The 15,274-nt window shown below is 43.0% G+C and overlaps 1 protein-coding gene across 1 annotated transcript in view; it reads right to left on the bottom strand.

Moving 5' to 3' along the window:
* Positions 1-1,445: 1,445 nt before the first annotated feature.
* Positions 1,446-15,274, bottom strand: part of ikzf2 (IKAROS family zinc finger 2) — a 29,043-nt gene continuing 15,214 nt past the window's right edge. Inside the window, exons 5-8 of the mRNA XM_083776411.1 lie at positions 12,715-12,882; positions 6,855-6,992; positions 5,951-6,079; positions 1,446-3,835 (exon numbers count right to left, since the gene is read on the bottom strand). Coding sequence (XP_083632537.1) covers positions 2,982-3,835; positions 5,951-6,079; positions 6,855-6,992; positions 12,715-12,882 — 1,289 coding nt within the window. The 3' untranslated portion in view covers positions 1,446-2,981. The remainder of the gene's footprint in view (positions 3,836-5,950; positions 6,080-6,854; positions 6,993-12,714; positions 12,883-15,274) is intronic.

Below are 15,274 nucleotides of genomic sequence, written 5' to 3'. Positions count from 1 at the left end.
ATCATTTGTCTGAATTCCTAAAAAGCCCAACATAACTCTACAATGCATTGTGAGTTTACAGCTTTGCTATTTTTGGTGTGCGACAGCTGCACACAACTGTAAATCAGGCATTAGGCTGCCTATGTAAAAAAAGATTAGACAATTAAAAGTCATTGATATAATACCGTATTTACAAGAGTAATGCATCAAAGGAATGTATACTGTAGCTCTGTATTACTGCTGCAAGGCATTTACAAACTCCAGTGTCGGTAAAGCTTTTACACAGGCTCGACGGCAATCTCACAAAAGAGAAGCAACATGTAAACAAAACAAAAAAACAGAAAGAAAAAAAAGCTGCCATTTTGATCATAAAGGCTTCACAAAGGAACAGAATTCCACAGCATTTAGGCTAGGTACAAAAATGCCAACCGCATCAAACATTTTGCAGTAAACTATCTATAATGATACAGAGTATAAGCTACATAGTATAATCTACTTCAATTGATTTCATGCAGGAGTAAAATGTAGGATTGGGTACCTAAACGTATAGCATCACAGTAACTTCTGTCTCAGAACACCTATTGTGATCCTATGCTTTATATCGCTGCTCCAAGTCTATATTATTGTCAGTGCATGGATAAAAAGTGCATGGGCAAAATGTAAAAAAAAAAAGCCATATCCTTTTCAAATCGGAGAAAATAATAGTAGCCATCAACGAGCTGTGTGTGTCTGTATTAAAACAAATGAGTCATCCAAGACTAGACGAGACCGGTGAAGGTTGTTATTTTAGTATACCCAGGAACCTGTTCTTTGTGGAATGTATTAAGCCCTAATGTATGCTTTAATGAAAAAAACATTTTGCTCGACAAACTCTACTCTTTCTAAAGCCTCCATGGCAGACAGTGCTTCAGAGAGGCTTGAGAGTTAAAGGGATATTTCACTTAAAAAAAAAACTTTTTATCATCTACTCAGGCTTATGTGAACAACCCAGACAGTTTTTAAGTTGCTTGATTCAGTATTTAGATATTTGATATTCATGTTAGCTGCCCCGACCCCTTCCAATACAATCCCATAATAACCTCAAACTCCATTTTAACCATGATAGATTAATCGAAAACACCCGACCTATTTTCTGTTGACTGATAATGTCCTTCTAATATGTGAGGGGTCGTGGTTTTTCATTTACTGTTTTAAATTATTTTTAATATTTTTTTTGGATTTTGTGAGCGGCGCTGGATTAGAAGTCAACAGAAAAAAAGTTGGGTGTTTTCGATGAATCTATCATGGTTGAAATGGAGTTTGACGATATAATGGGTTTGAATAGGAAGGGGTCGGGGCAGCAAAAATGAATATCAAATATCTAATTACTAATCAAGCATCTTAAAAACTGTCTGGGGTGTTCACATAAGCCTGAGTAGACGATAAAATTTTGTACATTTTTTTAAAGTGAAATATCCCTTTAACAGTAGCAGTTCAGCTATCACTCTCCTCTCTCTCTCTCTCTCTCTCTCTCTCTCTCTCCCCCTCTCGTTCTTGCTCTCACTCCAACAATTGTCCCCATCTAAAAGGTCATACTTCAATGTGGTAGACATTAGTGTACGTGTGCATGTGTGGCGGGGAAAGGGTTGGGGAGTGTGCAGAGTGAACAGCACCAGCTGTACACCGAGGTCCAGTGATTTTCAAACATGTTGTGCCCAAGCCACACCAATGGGCATGTCGAAATCTCAAGGCACACCTGTATTCATGGCGAAAATGTCTTCATCTGCAAGCTCACACTGCATCACACTGCATGTGAACTTGTAGATAAGCTATTGTTGCTATTTGTGAAAATAAAATGAAACCATTCAAAAGAATAATAATTTTAGGGACACACCAGGTTGAAAGTGGTTAAAATATTATAGGGTATAGCATTTGCCTCTGTAATGGGAAATGAGTACGCACAAGAAGAAAGTACTGATACAGTAATATATACCTATTTGTGTATAGTTATATTATTATTATAATAATAAAGTATATATTGCAATAATAATGTGTGCTTTTCATGAAATCCCAAGGCTCACCCAGACTTGTCTCAAGGGACAAGTCAAATAAATATCAAGACATTCCTCTGTTGTTTATGCAGTGTAATTTCTTTTTTTACCAATTGTACCCTGGGTCCTCACCTTTCACTACACAAAATAATAATGGTGTAAGTATCGGGCTGCGACAGAGAGACGGTTACATTGTGCCACTATACAACCGGGTCGGATTCCTTCAAAGCCGTTACTCGGTTTCAGCAAGGTAAAAAGAAAACACACACACACACACACAAAAAAAAAGAAAAAAAATCTAAAGCAAGTCAATTCAATCCACAGTATCAAAACAACTATTCAATTAATTGAGGGTCTCTGCAATGTGTGTTACTTCTACTTCAATCTTTAAAGTATTACCTGGTCTAAAGTTAAATTAAATTTGGTTCAGTGCAATAGGGCGTCTAAGGAGGAATCGGCAGCTATACGTGACTGTTTTCAATTGTATTCATAACATTGGCATTAAATGCAACCATCTTGATTCCCTCCTTCATAGGAACAGATACTACTTGGATTTGTTCATTTCATGGCTTTACATTCAAGTGCAAAACTATGTAACCTAGCAGCCCTCAGAAGCATAGCCGAGGGACAAGTGCAGTGGTGAAGAAGAGAGGTTTAATGAATGACTAGTCTGATAGCTGCTCAGTTGTAAGAAGATAAATTACAGACAACGTGATGTAATTTTATCTTCCTCCTTCAAAATGTCCTATTTAAAGATGTAGAAAATGTGTCTTTGGCCCATACCTTCATAATATTTGTTCAGAATCATAACAAGTAGCTTAAAATGGAGTCAGTGATTGTGCTACACATGTCCTCTGGTGTTCCCACCATTTATCCTTGTCCACCTGGTTGTCTGAGAATATTCTCCCCCCGGTCTCTCTCCTCCCTCCCTCCCTCCCTCCCTCCCTCCGTTCTCGTCCTGCACATCCTTTCTCAGTGGAAGGTGTGCTCGCCACGGACTATGTGAGAGGAGAACTCGTAGCGGTCCTTACTGCGGTGCCCACAGATGTTGCACTCCAGGGGGTCCCTGTATCCGTGGCAACCCATGTGGATGGTGTACATGACATGGTCCAGGAAGAGGACGCGACAATGCTCGCACTGAAAAGCCCGCAGCTCGCCGCCCTCTCGCCCGAACACACGCAGCCCGTCCTTGTTCGGGGGCCTCTCCCTGGCCGTCCGGATAACCTCCGGCGCCATCCCCAACCTCCCACCGCCACTGAGCGCCGCTTCGGCCGCCCGGTCACCTGAGTAGGCCATGGCCGGACTGACTCGCGACCTGGGATGACCAGGAGGTAGGTGGTTGCCGTGGTAGCCACCATGCCTCTCCCGTGGGCTGCTCCTGGCCGAATCCGCAGAGTCCGGTCCGCTGTTGTTGGGGGACTCGTCTAGGATCGCGTGGGGCTGGTGCTTCCCGTGCTTGGCTAGTGCGTCGGGCCCGTTGGAGGTGGGGCGGTTGCCGGGGAAATCGGGGAGCAGCGGGGGAAGGGAGGGCTGCCGCGGGGGAGGCGGAAGCGGCAGTGCGTGGTGGTTTCCGGGGCGCTCCATGCGGTGTCCCAGGGGGAGGACGTGGTGGAACAGGGGGTTGACCATGGGCACCACCTCGGCCATGGAGAGAGGGTGACCCGGGTGTGGGACCAGAGGCCGGAGGTTTTCTGACCCCAAGTAGGTGATGGCGTTGTTGATTGCCTGGTCCATCATGTGGGCCTGCATCAGCTCCGCCTCCTTCTCATACTTCAGCCCCATCTCGTAGTTGATCTCGGGGTAGGTGTAGCGCACCATCTTCTCACCTGCACGGAACAGAGGAGCGCTTAGGCTTTGTTAAGACTGCAGCCAAATCCAATTCGTTTCCCAAATACGACTGTTAGGACTGTCCAGCACTGTTTTGCATTGGCAAGTGATCATATTGTATTAGTGTATTCGGATATCGTTGAAATCAGCACATCACAGCGCATTGTGAGCTTGTAGATCTGCTATTTTCAACAATTGAAACCGTCATAATGCAAAGTATAAATAAGGCTTCAGTGTACTCTAGACTCGAGATTTTTATTTTTTTATTATCAGATAATTTTGTTTATACTACTTAAGACTATGACTCAAAACAGTGCGATTCAAAACAGAGCTATAGGTTACTGTTGTTTAAAAAAAAAAATACGCTTGTTTTTCACATTTATATTTGGTCTGCTTTGTGTTTGTGTCTAATAAGGTGGAAATCCCCATCCATCCGTATGCACTGTTTGGTGTTTAACCCCTACTGAACAGGGATGCGGTGTGCTGCTTTCTCCGAGTCTCGATAAGCGCAATGGCAAAGCTACAGGTGTACCTAACCACAGAGTGAGAAACATTTCCCCGCCTCTGTCATCCGCTCTGGTTGCTTGCTCAGTATCTTCCCTTTTTTATAATAGACAATGCGCCTGATAGTGATAAGACTCAAGGTGTAAATTAAACGTATTATTATTATTTTTTTAATCCACTGGAAAAAACTAACTAATCCTTGCTGACAACAGCAAGCCAAGCTCAATATGTAAGGTACAGAGGGTCAGAGGCTGCGGGTGAAGTTCACATCAACAGTGCTATGTTTAAATGTGTGTTTGCAACAAGTGATGTATTTGTTTTATCCACTGTCTAATTGGCACGAAAAACACTCCTTGGGCTAAAAATGGCCATAGCCGTCATCACAAATGTGATGAAGTCAGCACATTTGGGCATATTTGGGCAAGTGGCTATGGCCAAACTAGGGGGTCTATGGCCAAACTAGGGGTCAAACTAGTGGGTTTTCATGATTCTGAATCCAGTCCAAGCATTCGTTTTGCACGAAAAACACAGCTATGGCTTTAAAAGGCCATAGCTGTCATCACAAATGTGATGAGGTCAGCACATTTGGGCACATTAGGGCAAGTGGAGCCCAAGGAATGTTTTTAGTACAAAACTAATGCTTGGAATGGATTCAGAATGATGAAAGTTTATCATATAGTTTGATATGTCACATGCTATTTAAAGCATAATGGAATTTAGAACATTTTGCCATATATTGGCTGTTGATGGTACCCCAACTTTCAGCAGCTGTCAAAAATTCCCCTAGGGTGGTTGAATATAAACCAATGTGGGATATGTTAGTAGACACCATTACAAAAACATTGGTGAAGAACATTCTTAAGAAATGTATTCCCAGATAATATTCCCTGACTACTAGTACTACTAATGCCCTACTTGAACATATTACAGTGTCACATGAAAGTATCTGTCAATCTGCTATTTTTGCAAAACATTTTTGAATTGTGGAAAGTTTTGGACATAATATGAGGTTTCAACACGATAGTGGCAGGTTTCAACATGATGGTGCCAAACCTGCACGGTATACAGGAGCAACAAGTATTCACAAAAAAGCGATGACCTTCTTCAGGCATCGCTTCTTCTTGAATAAACTTGTACCTTTCAGGTTGGCCGTGTGCGGGCTTCTTTTTTTAATGTTGTTGATGTGCACTTGTTTGCCTACGCACTTATCCATTTGGACCAAAATAAAATACCCTGTGCATCCTGTTGGCAGGGGAGCCACAGCGCAGAATGAGGTAAATGGTAAATGGTGCATTTATGGCGCTTTACATAGATTGTGCATTACATTCACCCATTCACACACACATTCATACACCGATGGCGGCGGAAACCATGCAAGGCATCAACCAGCACATCAGGAGCAATTAGGGCTTCAGTGTCTTGCTCAAGGACACTTGTCGATCGCCTCTAGAGTGGTTTGGCTACATCTAGCTGCTACAGCCACATCCGGAACAACATCCGGTCCGTTGGTAAAAGTGCTCCGTGTTTATAAATCGACTGGGCGCTATAATTTAATGGATTAAATAACCCCGGGCAATTAACTGTTGTACCCCTAGCTGTTGTTCACTCACCTACAAACTTTTGCGGGGTGGTACTCTTCCTCTTGCCAACGCTCTGCAGGCGCTCAATGACGGGTGGCCGATCGTAGGTGGCCATAGCACTGGATTCTGCCAGGGGCCGTGGCTCTTTAGGACCCTCGCCTGAGGTAGCGGGGTAAAAGCACGTTTATTTACTTATATACATCAATTGCAGATGTTCCCCAGCCGACATTAGTAGTATATTAATTGACCTGTAATTTAATTCACTTCTAATATATGAGTAACTGTTCTAAATATGTGTTTATATATCACACACTCACACTATCAAACTCTCAGAAAGGTGTGTGTGTGTGTGTGTGTGTGTGTGTGTGTGTGTGTGTGTGTGTGTGTGTGTGTGTGTGTGTGTGTGTGTGTGTGTGTGTGTGTGTGTGTGTGCGTGTGCGTGTGCGTGTGCGCGCGTGCGTGCGTGCGTGTGTTTTGACATGTAGATGCTCAAAACACCTTGTTCTAGGCTACACTTTGGCAATGTGCGTAATTGAGGTATTCTAATCATTTAACATATTATTTATTTATTTAAGTTGGTTAGTGCTCCTTTGGATGTTGAGTCTTTTTAACCACTTGAACCCCAGCATCCCATTTCTGAGACGAACATTAGTCAAAATTAGCCAATCTACAAGCTCACATTGTTACCTTTTGTTTTGGCTGAAAACGTTTGTTTTAGAGATGGAAAAATGTGCTCCAACTTAAGTACAGCTATAACTCGTGTCCGTTTTACTAAGAATAGAGGGATAAATGGTTGTTTTGTGGGGGTTTAGCACCACAGAAGAGTTTCACTCTGAAGGTGCTTCCAACTCCTCCCTTGCAACACGTGTCCTAATGCATTTCCCGTTAAAAACACGACCATTTGTTGCATGCGTTTCTTAGCAGAGACGCCTACCTGAGTATGGGCCTGTGTTGGCTGCTGGATCCATGCCAACACTCTGCAGGTAACTATGGCAGCGCTCTTTGTGTTCCTCCAACGACGTGCGCTGCTTGTAGCTCCTGCCACAGTAGTTGCACTTGTGCGGTTTGCCAACTAAAAGCGAGAAGACATCAAAGGGGCGACTATTAATGAAATACAGCCATGGCACAGCACAGACAGGCAGAACGAACAAACGGCATCCTCGGGGAGGTGGTGATGAAACACCGCCACGCTTTTCACAGGGTGTACATAGTTGTAAACATTGTGAGGAGACTCGCAATACTACAAAAGAACTGAGCGAAAGCCTCTGTGATCATGGATGTTCCACTACTATAGGATTCCACAGTCTGGCAGAGTGAGACGTGTGGGTGAGAGACGTGTGGGTGATGCACACATGCACGCACGCACGCGCACACACACACACACACACACACACACACACACACACACACACACACACACACACACACACACACACACACTATAAATACTTTCAATTTTACTATAAATGTGAAGACGTCAACATTTTAGGGTGGAATTTTTTCTTTTTTAACCCTATATCTCTGAAAGGTGACAATATAATGAAAATCTACTCAATACTCCTGGGGGCAGTTTGGCAATCACAAGTATAGTAAGACAGACAGACAGACAGACAGACAGACAGACAGACAGACAGACAGACAGACAGACTCAGTCAGACAGACAGACTCAGACACACCTGCGCCTATGTGCACACTCACACACAGTCTACCTTTCTTTCAGTGCTTTGGTCACTGGAACATACTGTACTCCTCACCCCTACAGCTGTGCCACGCAGCATAAGCTGGCCTATCTTAGCAGGGGCTCCCGGGCTCCGCTACACAAGCATCCCATGGTGGCATAGCGCCGCATAGGACACTGACTCCAGTGTCAAACATCTATGGAGGTGGGGCATGATGATTCATAGCACCCTTTTCCACTCCAGTTGCCTCACTCCAGGGGTTAGGTGGGAAGAAGGAAACGGTGATATCATCCAGGCACGTGGACCACGTCAGTCTGGGCCGTCATGTATCCATTCACACACACAAGTCCACGTCCTTGAACGGCATTTCAATAGCATTTGCAATCGATCACAACTTCAGCAACTGAGTGTGGAGACTCTCAGACAGTGGTGACAATGGTGTAGTATAGTAATAATAAGTGGTTTGAAATGCAATTAAGATCAGATCTCTAAAGATGTGTCTCAATCTGAACACTGAAGCCTGATTTACACAACATGCAGTGCGTGCCAGCGAGGGACTGGATGTGCACAACCCAAAATAAAATGCCATGACTTTGTTTCTTTACACAATCCTTTTTACTTACTCCCTCACTCACCATTATTAGTCATACACTCACACTGGCACAAAAACACTTAACATATACACGCACGCACACACGCGCACACACAGACATGACATGCAGAGACAGACACGAGTACTCGCACAACAACACCACCCACCCACGCATGACCGGCTGCAGATCTGACCTGGAAAGACCTTTCAGAATCCCACTTTGGAGCTATTCTTAATCATGCAAATAACCTAAACTCTGCACTCAAAATGCACTTGGCTGCTTGAAAACGGGAACTTGGTGTATGTCCTCTGCCTTACACAAAGAGCAAACCTTTCCATCGCAAGGAACCGCTAAGTGATTTATGTGTACACTGCACAGCTCTGAGTATAAAAATCTGGATTTACACGTCAGGGTTTTATTCACATTAACTGATACTACGAGATTGAAGATCTTGCAGTATGTAATGATACTGTACATGTTGTAATCATGTAGAGAAAGACAAAACAAACAAAATGATTCCCGATTGACCAAGTTGTGCTCTTGTGTCCGTGAAGAAGCCTTTCAGTGTGTTAGTTTAACACTGAGAATCAAAGTTAAATTCATTTTACTGTGTGATCGTCACTGCATTCAAGCACATCGTCATCCTGCCGCCGCTTCTCTTTGCTCTTATCATCCGTTTCCACGCCTAACCTCTCTTTCCATGCTTTGCTTCCCTCGTCTCTCTGTGCTTACACCTGTTTCGATGGCAGGGAGCCAGACCCGCTCAGTGCCAACTTCTGCCAAGGCAGTGCCATGCAGGAAGACAAAGGGAAGAGGTCATTTTACGTAGCCAGCTCCCTCCACACCACCACCGCCGCATACACATTCTTCACATTCTGTTCTGTACTTCCCCTGGATCAGACCACCTGCCTTATCTGAGGGAGTTAGCAGTTACACTTTCACTGATGAAAAGGTGCATGGGAGAGGTCGGATGAATGAATTCAGCACGATAAAGAATAGGAAGTGAAAACGAGCGAGAAAAAGAAAGGTCATGATCACTCATGGAAGACGGCACACACACACACACACACAGACACACACATATATATATATATATATATATATATATATATATATATAATATATATATACAGTCAGGTCCGGAAATATTTGGACAGTGACACAATTTTCATAATTTTGGCCCTGTACGGTACCACAATGGATTTGAAATGAAACACTCGAGATGCAATTGAAGTGCAGAATTCCAGCTTTAATTTGAGGGTATTTACAACAAAATTGAAAGAAGGGTTTAGGAATTGCAACAATTTTCAAACATAATCCCCTCATTTTAAAGGACCTTAAGTAATTGGACAAATGAATATAATCATAAACAAAATGTTCATTCTTAATACTTTGTTGAAAAGCCTTTGCAGGCGATGACTGCCTGAAGTCTAGAACCCATGGACATCACCAAACGCTGGGTTTCCTCCTTTTTGATGCTTTCCCAGGCCTTGACTGCAGCTGTCTTCAGTTGTTGTTTGTTTGCAGGTCTTTCTGCCTTAAGTTTTCTCTTAAGCAAGTGGAATGCATTCTCGATCGGATTCAGATCAGGTGATTGACTCGGCCATTGTAGAATTTTCCATTTCTTTGCCTTGTAAAACTGCTGGGAAGCTTTCGCAGTATGTTTTGGGTCATTGTCCATCTGTATGGTGAAGCGCCGTCCAATCAACTTTGCTGAATTTGGCTGAATCTGAGCAGACAGAATGTTCCTATAGACTTCAGAATTCATGAGGCTGCTTCCGTCTGCTGTCACATCATCAATAAACACTAGTGACCCAGTGCCATTGGAAGCCATGCATGCCCATGCCATCACATTGCCTCCACCATGTTTTACAGATGTGTGCTTCGGATCATGAGCCGTTCCAAGCCTTCTCCATACTTTTCTCTTCCCATCATTCTGGTACAGGTTGATCTTAGTTTCATCTGTCCAAAGAATGCTGTTCCAGAATGATGGGAAGAGAAAAGTATGGAGAAGGCTTGGAACGGCTCATGATCCGAAGCACACCACATCATCTGTAAAACATGGTGGAGGCAATGTGATGGCATGGGCATGCATGGCTTCCAATGGCACTGGGTCACTAGTGTTTATTGATGATGTGACAGCAGACGGAAGCAGCCTCATGAATTTTGAAGTCTATAGGAACATTCTGTCTGCTCAGATTCAGCCAAATTCAGCAAAGTTGATTGGACGGCGCTTCACCATACAGATGGACAATGACCCAAAACATACTGCGAAAGCTTCCCAGCAGTTTTACAAGGCAAAGAAATGGAAAATTCTACAATGGCCGAGTCAATCACCTGATCTGAATCCGATCGAGAATGCATTCCACTTGCTTAAGAGAAAACTTAAGGCAGAAAGACCTGCAAACAAACAACAACTGAAGACAGCTGCAGTCAAGGCCTGGGAAAGCATCAAAAAGGAGGAAACCCAGCGTTTGGTGATGTCCATGGGTTCTAGACTTCAGGCAGTCATCGCCTGCAAAGGCTTTTCAACAAAGTATTAAGAATGAACATTTTGTTTATGATTATATTCATTTGTCCAATTACTTAAGGTCCTTTAAAATGAGGGGATTATGTTTGAAAATTGTTGCAATTCCTAAACCCTTCTTTCAATTTTGTTGTAAATACCCTCAAATTAAAGCTGGAATTCTGCACTTCAATTGCATCTCGAGTGTTTCATTTCAAATCCATTGTGGTACCGTACAGGGCCAAAATTATGAAAATTGTGTCACTGTCCAAATATTTCCGGACCTGACTGTATATATATATATATATACTGTATATATATGAGAGAGAGAGACAGAGAGATGAGGCTGAGTTCCTATAAAGGATTGAGATTATTTGTGTACCCTCAGAACAGCGACATAGAGATAAATATGCTTACAAACATATATTCAGTAGGCAATGTAGGCATACAAACAAAACAAAATAATGTCTGCATCTGAGCAACCCTGGGGAAGGCAACCCCCGCCACGAACTGAGACGAGGGTCTGTTCACAAAGGCACTACACAGGCGTACACTACCCCCCCCCCCCCCCCCCCCCCCCCCCCGACACACCACCACCCCTCTCGACTGGAAAGTGGGTTACAGTTAAAGAGCTCCATGCATCTCTCAATAGACACAGAGTTTCCTCCATAAGAAGTGCGAGCCGAGGCAACCGAGAAACGTGTCCTTCCTTGGTGACAAACCACAACTGAAACAGAGAAGACCTGGTGCTGTGTCTATCTAACTGTAGGCGATGGCGCTATAGGCACTTGTGGTGACTGTGGCTGCCGCTGCTGCCTCTGACATAAGCAGGCACATAGGTCACACAGACCCAGATCATTCTAGAGTGACCTATTAATGGAGACGTTGATACATACATCTCTATGTATCGGCGCTGTCCGAAACTGTTGTCTTGTCACGAAATGGAAAATAACCTGTGTTCCAATACGTCCAAATGTATCCAATCAATGTACTTCTTGACTTTAGTCACAAGCTGTTGTTAACGTGTTTTTGTTTAAATGTGTATAAAACCCACAGACAGACCTATCCACTTTCTTTCCAACTTTTGGAAAGAATCTGCTCAGTCTCCCGGTCTCTCCAGGTAACAGAAATGAATACATTTTCAGATCAGGATCCCGATCAGGAGAGAGAACCCATACGAAACAAAACAAAAACGAGCAGAAAAAATCGGACCTGGAACATTGTAAAACTGAAGCTGATACACAGCTGATACACAGTTTGTGAAGCATGACCACAAGCTTCACGTTTCTGTTGTGCAAAAATGAACAAAATGCAGGTTCACTTTGCTGGCAAAACATTCTCGGGCAGAGAACAATAGTTTGTTGCCTATAGCAACCACACTAATGAATAAAACAATTGTTTTGTTAAAAATTAATAAATAAATAATCACCACTCTTTTGCTGTGCAGTAAAATGCTGAAATGTTGCTACTGCACATGGAACATCTTTGAGCTAACTTCAGTGTCATTTAAGAAGAACCTTAAATTGTTTACCCACAGGCTTGAATGATGGTATGTCAGATAAAGCAATAGCAGAAGAGACTGTGTAGTCCTCCCCCCCCCCCCCCCCTTCCACCTCGAAAAGTAATTTCATGATATGTGTGGCAGGTGGTAAACACTGCAAAGTAGGGCTGGTACTGAAATGTAATTATATCAGTATCACACAATATAATACTATACATATCGTCTAGAATTTGTATATTGTGATATGGCATAAGTTTTAATATGTCATCATGGTATACATGGCCAGAGAAGGAGGAAGGAGAGGAGATGAGAAGAAATGAGAGAAAATAAAAGCTGAGACAGAAAGCACTGGAACTGCTCGGGTGTAAGTGCAAACGGACAGACTAACAGTTATCTTCATCAGAGTCCAAGCCCTTTTAGGTAGTTTACAGTTGTTGAATTTTAATTCATGTAAGCGGCTTCTGTTGCTTTTTAAAAGTCCTTTTCTACTCAATAAAAGAAACAAAGCGCCTGACCTGCATGCGTGCGCAGGTGTCCGGTCAGAGCATCACGCCTCCGACAGGCGTAGTTACAGAAGGGACACTTGAAGGGTTTCTCTCCCGTGTGCAGCTTGACGTGTCTGAGCAGGTTGCCTTTCTGAGTGAAGGAGACCCCGCACTGGTTACACTGGAAAGGCCTGTCACCTAAACAGTCACACAGGAAGTTAGTCATCACTCATTGTATTCAACTTATACACCAAACTCTGGCAGTTTTATCACTAGCTTTTTTTGTTGTTAAATATAAATGCACAGATATAATACAAAAAAAACAAAAAAAAAAACACTTCATGGGTTGTTGTCAGTGAGCATCTCCTGTCAAAACTGAAGTGGTGCTGTATCAAATCAGATGTGTTCAAAGTGACACGTCCTAAATGCCACTGGTTTATTACAACTTCTGAATGCCGTCGCTGCTAAGCTGAAGCTGCAGAAGCTGTCACACTCACATCTCCACCTTTCAGCACAACACTGCTTTTGTGCGTGAGTGTGTGCGTTCATGCCTGCATGTTTCTCTGTGTGTAGGCGGGTGTGCATGGGTATAGGTATATGTGTGTGCATGTGTGTGTGGACTGTGGAGTCACTTCCTCCCCGATCCTGACACTATCAGTCACAATAACAGTCAATAAGCAATGAGCATGGGCACATTATGGGCTCTGAGAAAGTGCTTGAGTTACATGTTCTCAGGATAAATGATCACACATTGATTTGATCAGGATTTAGTTTCATTCAATTTAATTTAAACTGTGATATATTACAGTATAAAGAATGTGGGACAAAGACAGGAAAGTAGGTTGTCAACTAACTAACTAACTGTGCTACTATACAATTCATTCACACACGTCCCTATTGTTTTCTTTGTTGTCTGTATCCAGGAACGCTGTCTGCTACACAACTACTGTAATCTCTTCTTGAAGCGCATCTTTTTTTCAATAAAAAAATCTGCGGCCGTTTAGAAAAGCGAAACTCGATCCTGATGCCGTGACGACCAGAGCCAGTCATGGCGTCAGTTTGAAAGGGCTCAGGAACAGGTTGCGGGAGATTTTGGGGATTTTTTTTTGTACCCTGATAATGAATCCAGGCCTGTTCTATTGTCTTTGAACAAACAAGCAAAAACCTCTCCACGCCCAAGAAAAAAAGAAAGAACAAAGATAACTGATTAGTGACTCACTCTACATAAGGATTTGCAAGTAGATAACTTGTGGACTGTAGGGGGTCCTGCTCGTTCTACATACTCTGAGTCATGACTCATTCCTTCAAATCTAGGGCCGCAACTATGGAACATGTAGTTTATTCTATTGATTACTTCTACAATTCTACAATAATCCTGAAGCGTGTGCAAAAATATCTCCTTTTGCTCCATTAAAAAGCTAATTTACCCACCCCCCACTCCCCATAATTTTTTTTTTTTTTTTTTTTAAATCAAATGTTTTGTCATAATCAAATAATTTGATTAGTTTAATTAAGTGCTCTTTAATTAAATATCAGTTTCATTGACTGTTGTACCCCCATTGCCATTAACACAAAAAATGCTGGAAACGTATCCATACGCTTTATTAATATCGAACGCCGTATACGTTTTATACGTTTTTTTATTGCTTACTGTACATCAACGTCCTATGCTCCAGGACACCGAAGAAAATAACAGCTTTCGTCTCCAGGAAGCTCCAATATGTGATCCGGGAGTAAAAAGCCCCTCCCTCCTGAAAAGAGGTCTGTCTGTGGCGAAGACGCTCCCTCCTCCAATGCCTCCATTACACGTATGGGTCTGCACGGCAACGGCATAGACCAACGCAGATGTCAGGGCATCTAAAATGGAGTTACCCATACTCTAGTGTCTGTGAATACACTCGATTCCCCCTCCCCTCCTGTTTCTACATGGTTTCTCCCGAGGAAGCTTTGTGGGGGGAGTCTCTTGATCGCTTTGGCAGTTTGAGTTCCCCCCCCCAGGCCCCACTGCGCCTTGCGATCGCCTTGCACCGCTCACTCATTCTCGGAAAAAGATATAACGCAGTCGTGTCGATTTGCCCTCTGCCAGTATATAAACCAAGAATAATCTTCAACGATCGCCATTTCATAACGTTTTCAACACGCACACGGCACACGCCATGATCAACTAACTGCCTGGCTACGTCTTCAGTCTTCACCAGCCATCGCTATCCGTTGTGTGTATCGCCATCGCGTCTTCACTTTGTTTGTTTGGGCAAGAAGCACGATCAGCGATGAGCAATGTTGCGCAATGTTGCGCAACATTGCACTGCTCACTTCACAGGGGTGTGATTTTCATTATTATTACAGTAGAAGTATTTTTCTTATGAAAGCAGAGAGTCTTCTGTTTCATACGGTATATAGTATGTACATTTCGCTATAGGCCTTATTTTGTGAATAATAGTTCTTCTGGTCCATGCATTTTCTGAAATCCTCTCTGGTGGGCGCAAGCTGCATTCAATAGCCAATTACTGACAAACTATACATGGGACCATGTGTATTTGTTTTCCTCCTAAAAGTAGACATTCAGGGCTTTCATTCAGTGTGTAGTATG

The sequence above is a fragment of the Protomyctophum parallelum genome (assembly GCF_964188405.1).
Source record: "Protomyctophum parallelum genome assembly, chromosome: 11".
Taxonomy (NCBI): domain Eukaryota; kingdom Metazoa; phylum Chordata; class Actinopteri; order Myctophiformes; family Myctophidae; genus Protomyctophum; species Protomyctophum parallelum.
Note: the sequence above shows the minus strand (reverse complement) of the source record. Positions and strands in the feature narration are given on the sequence as shown.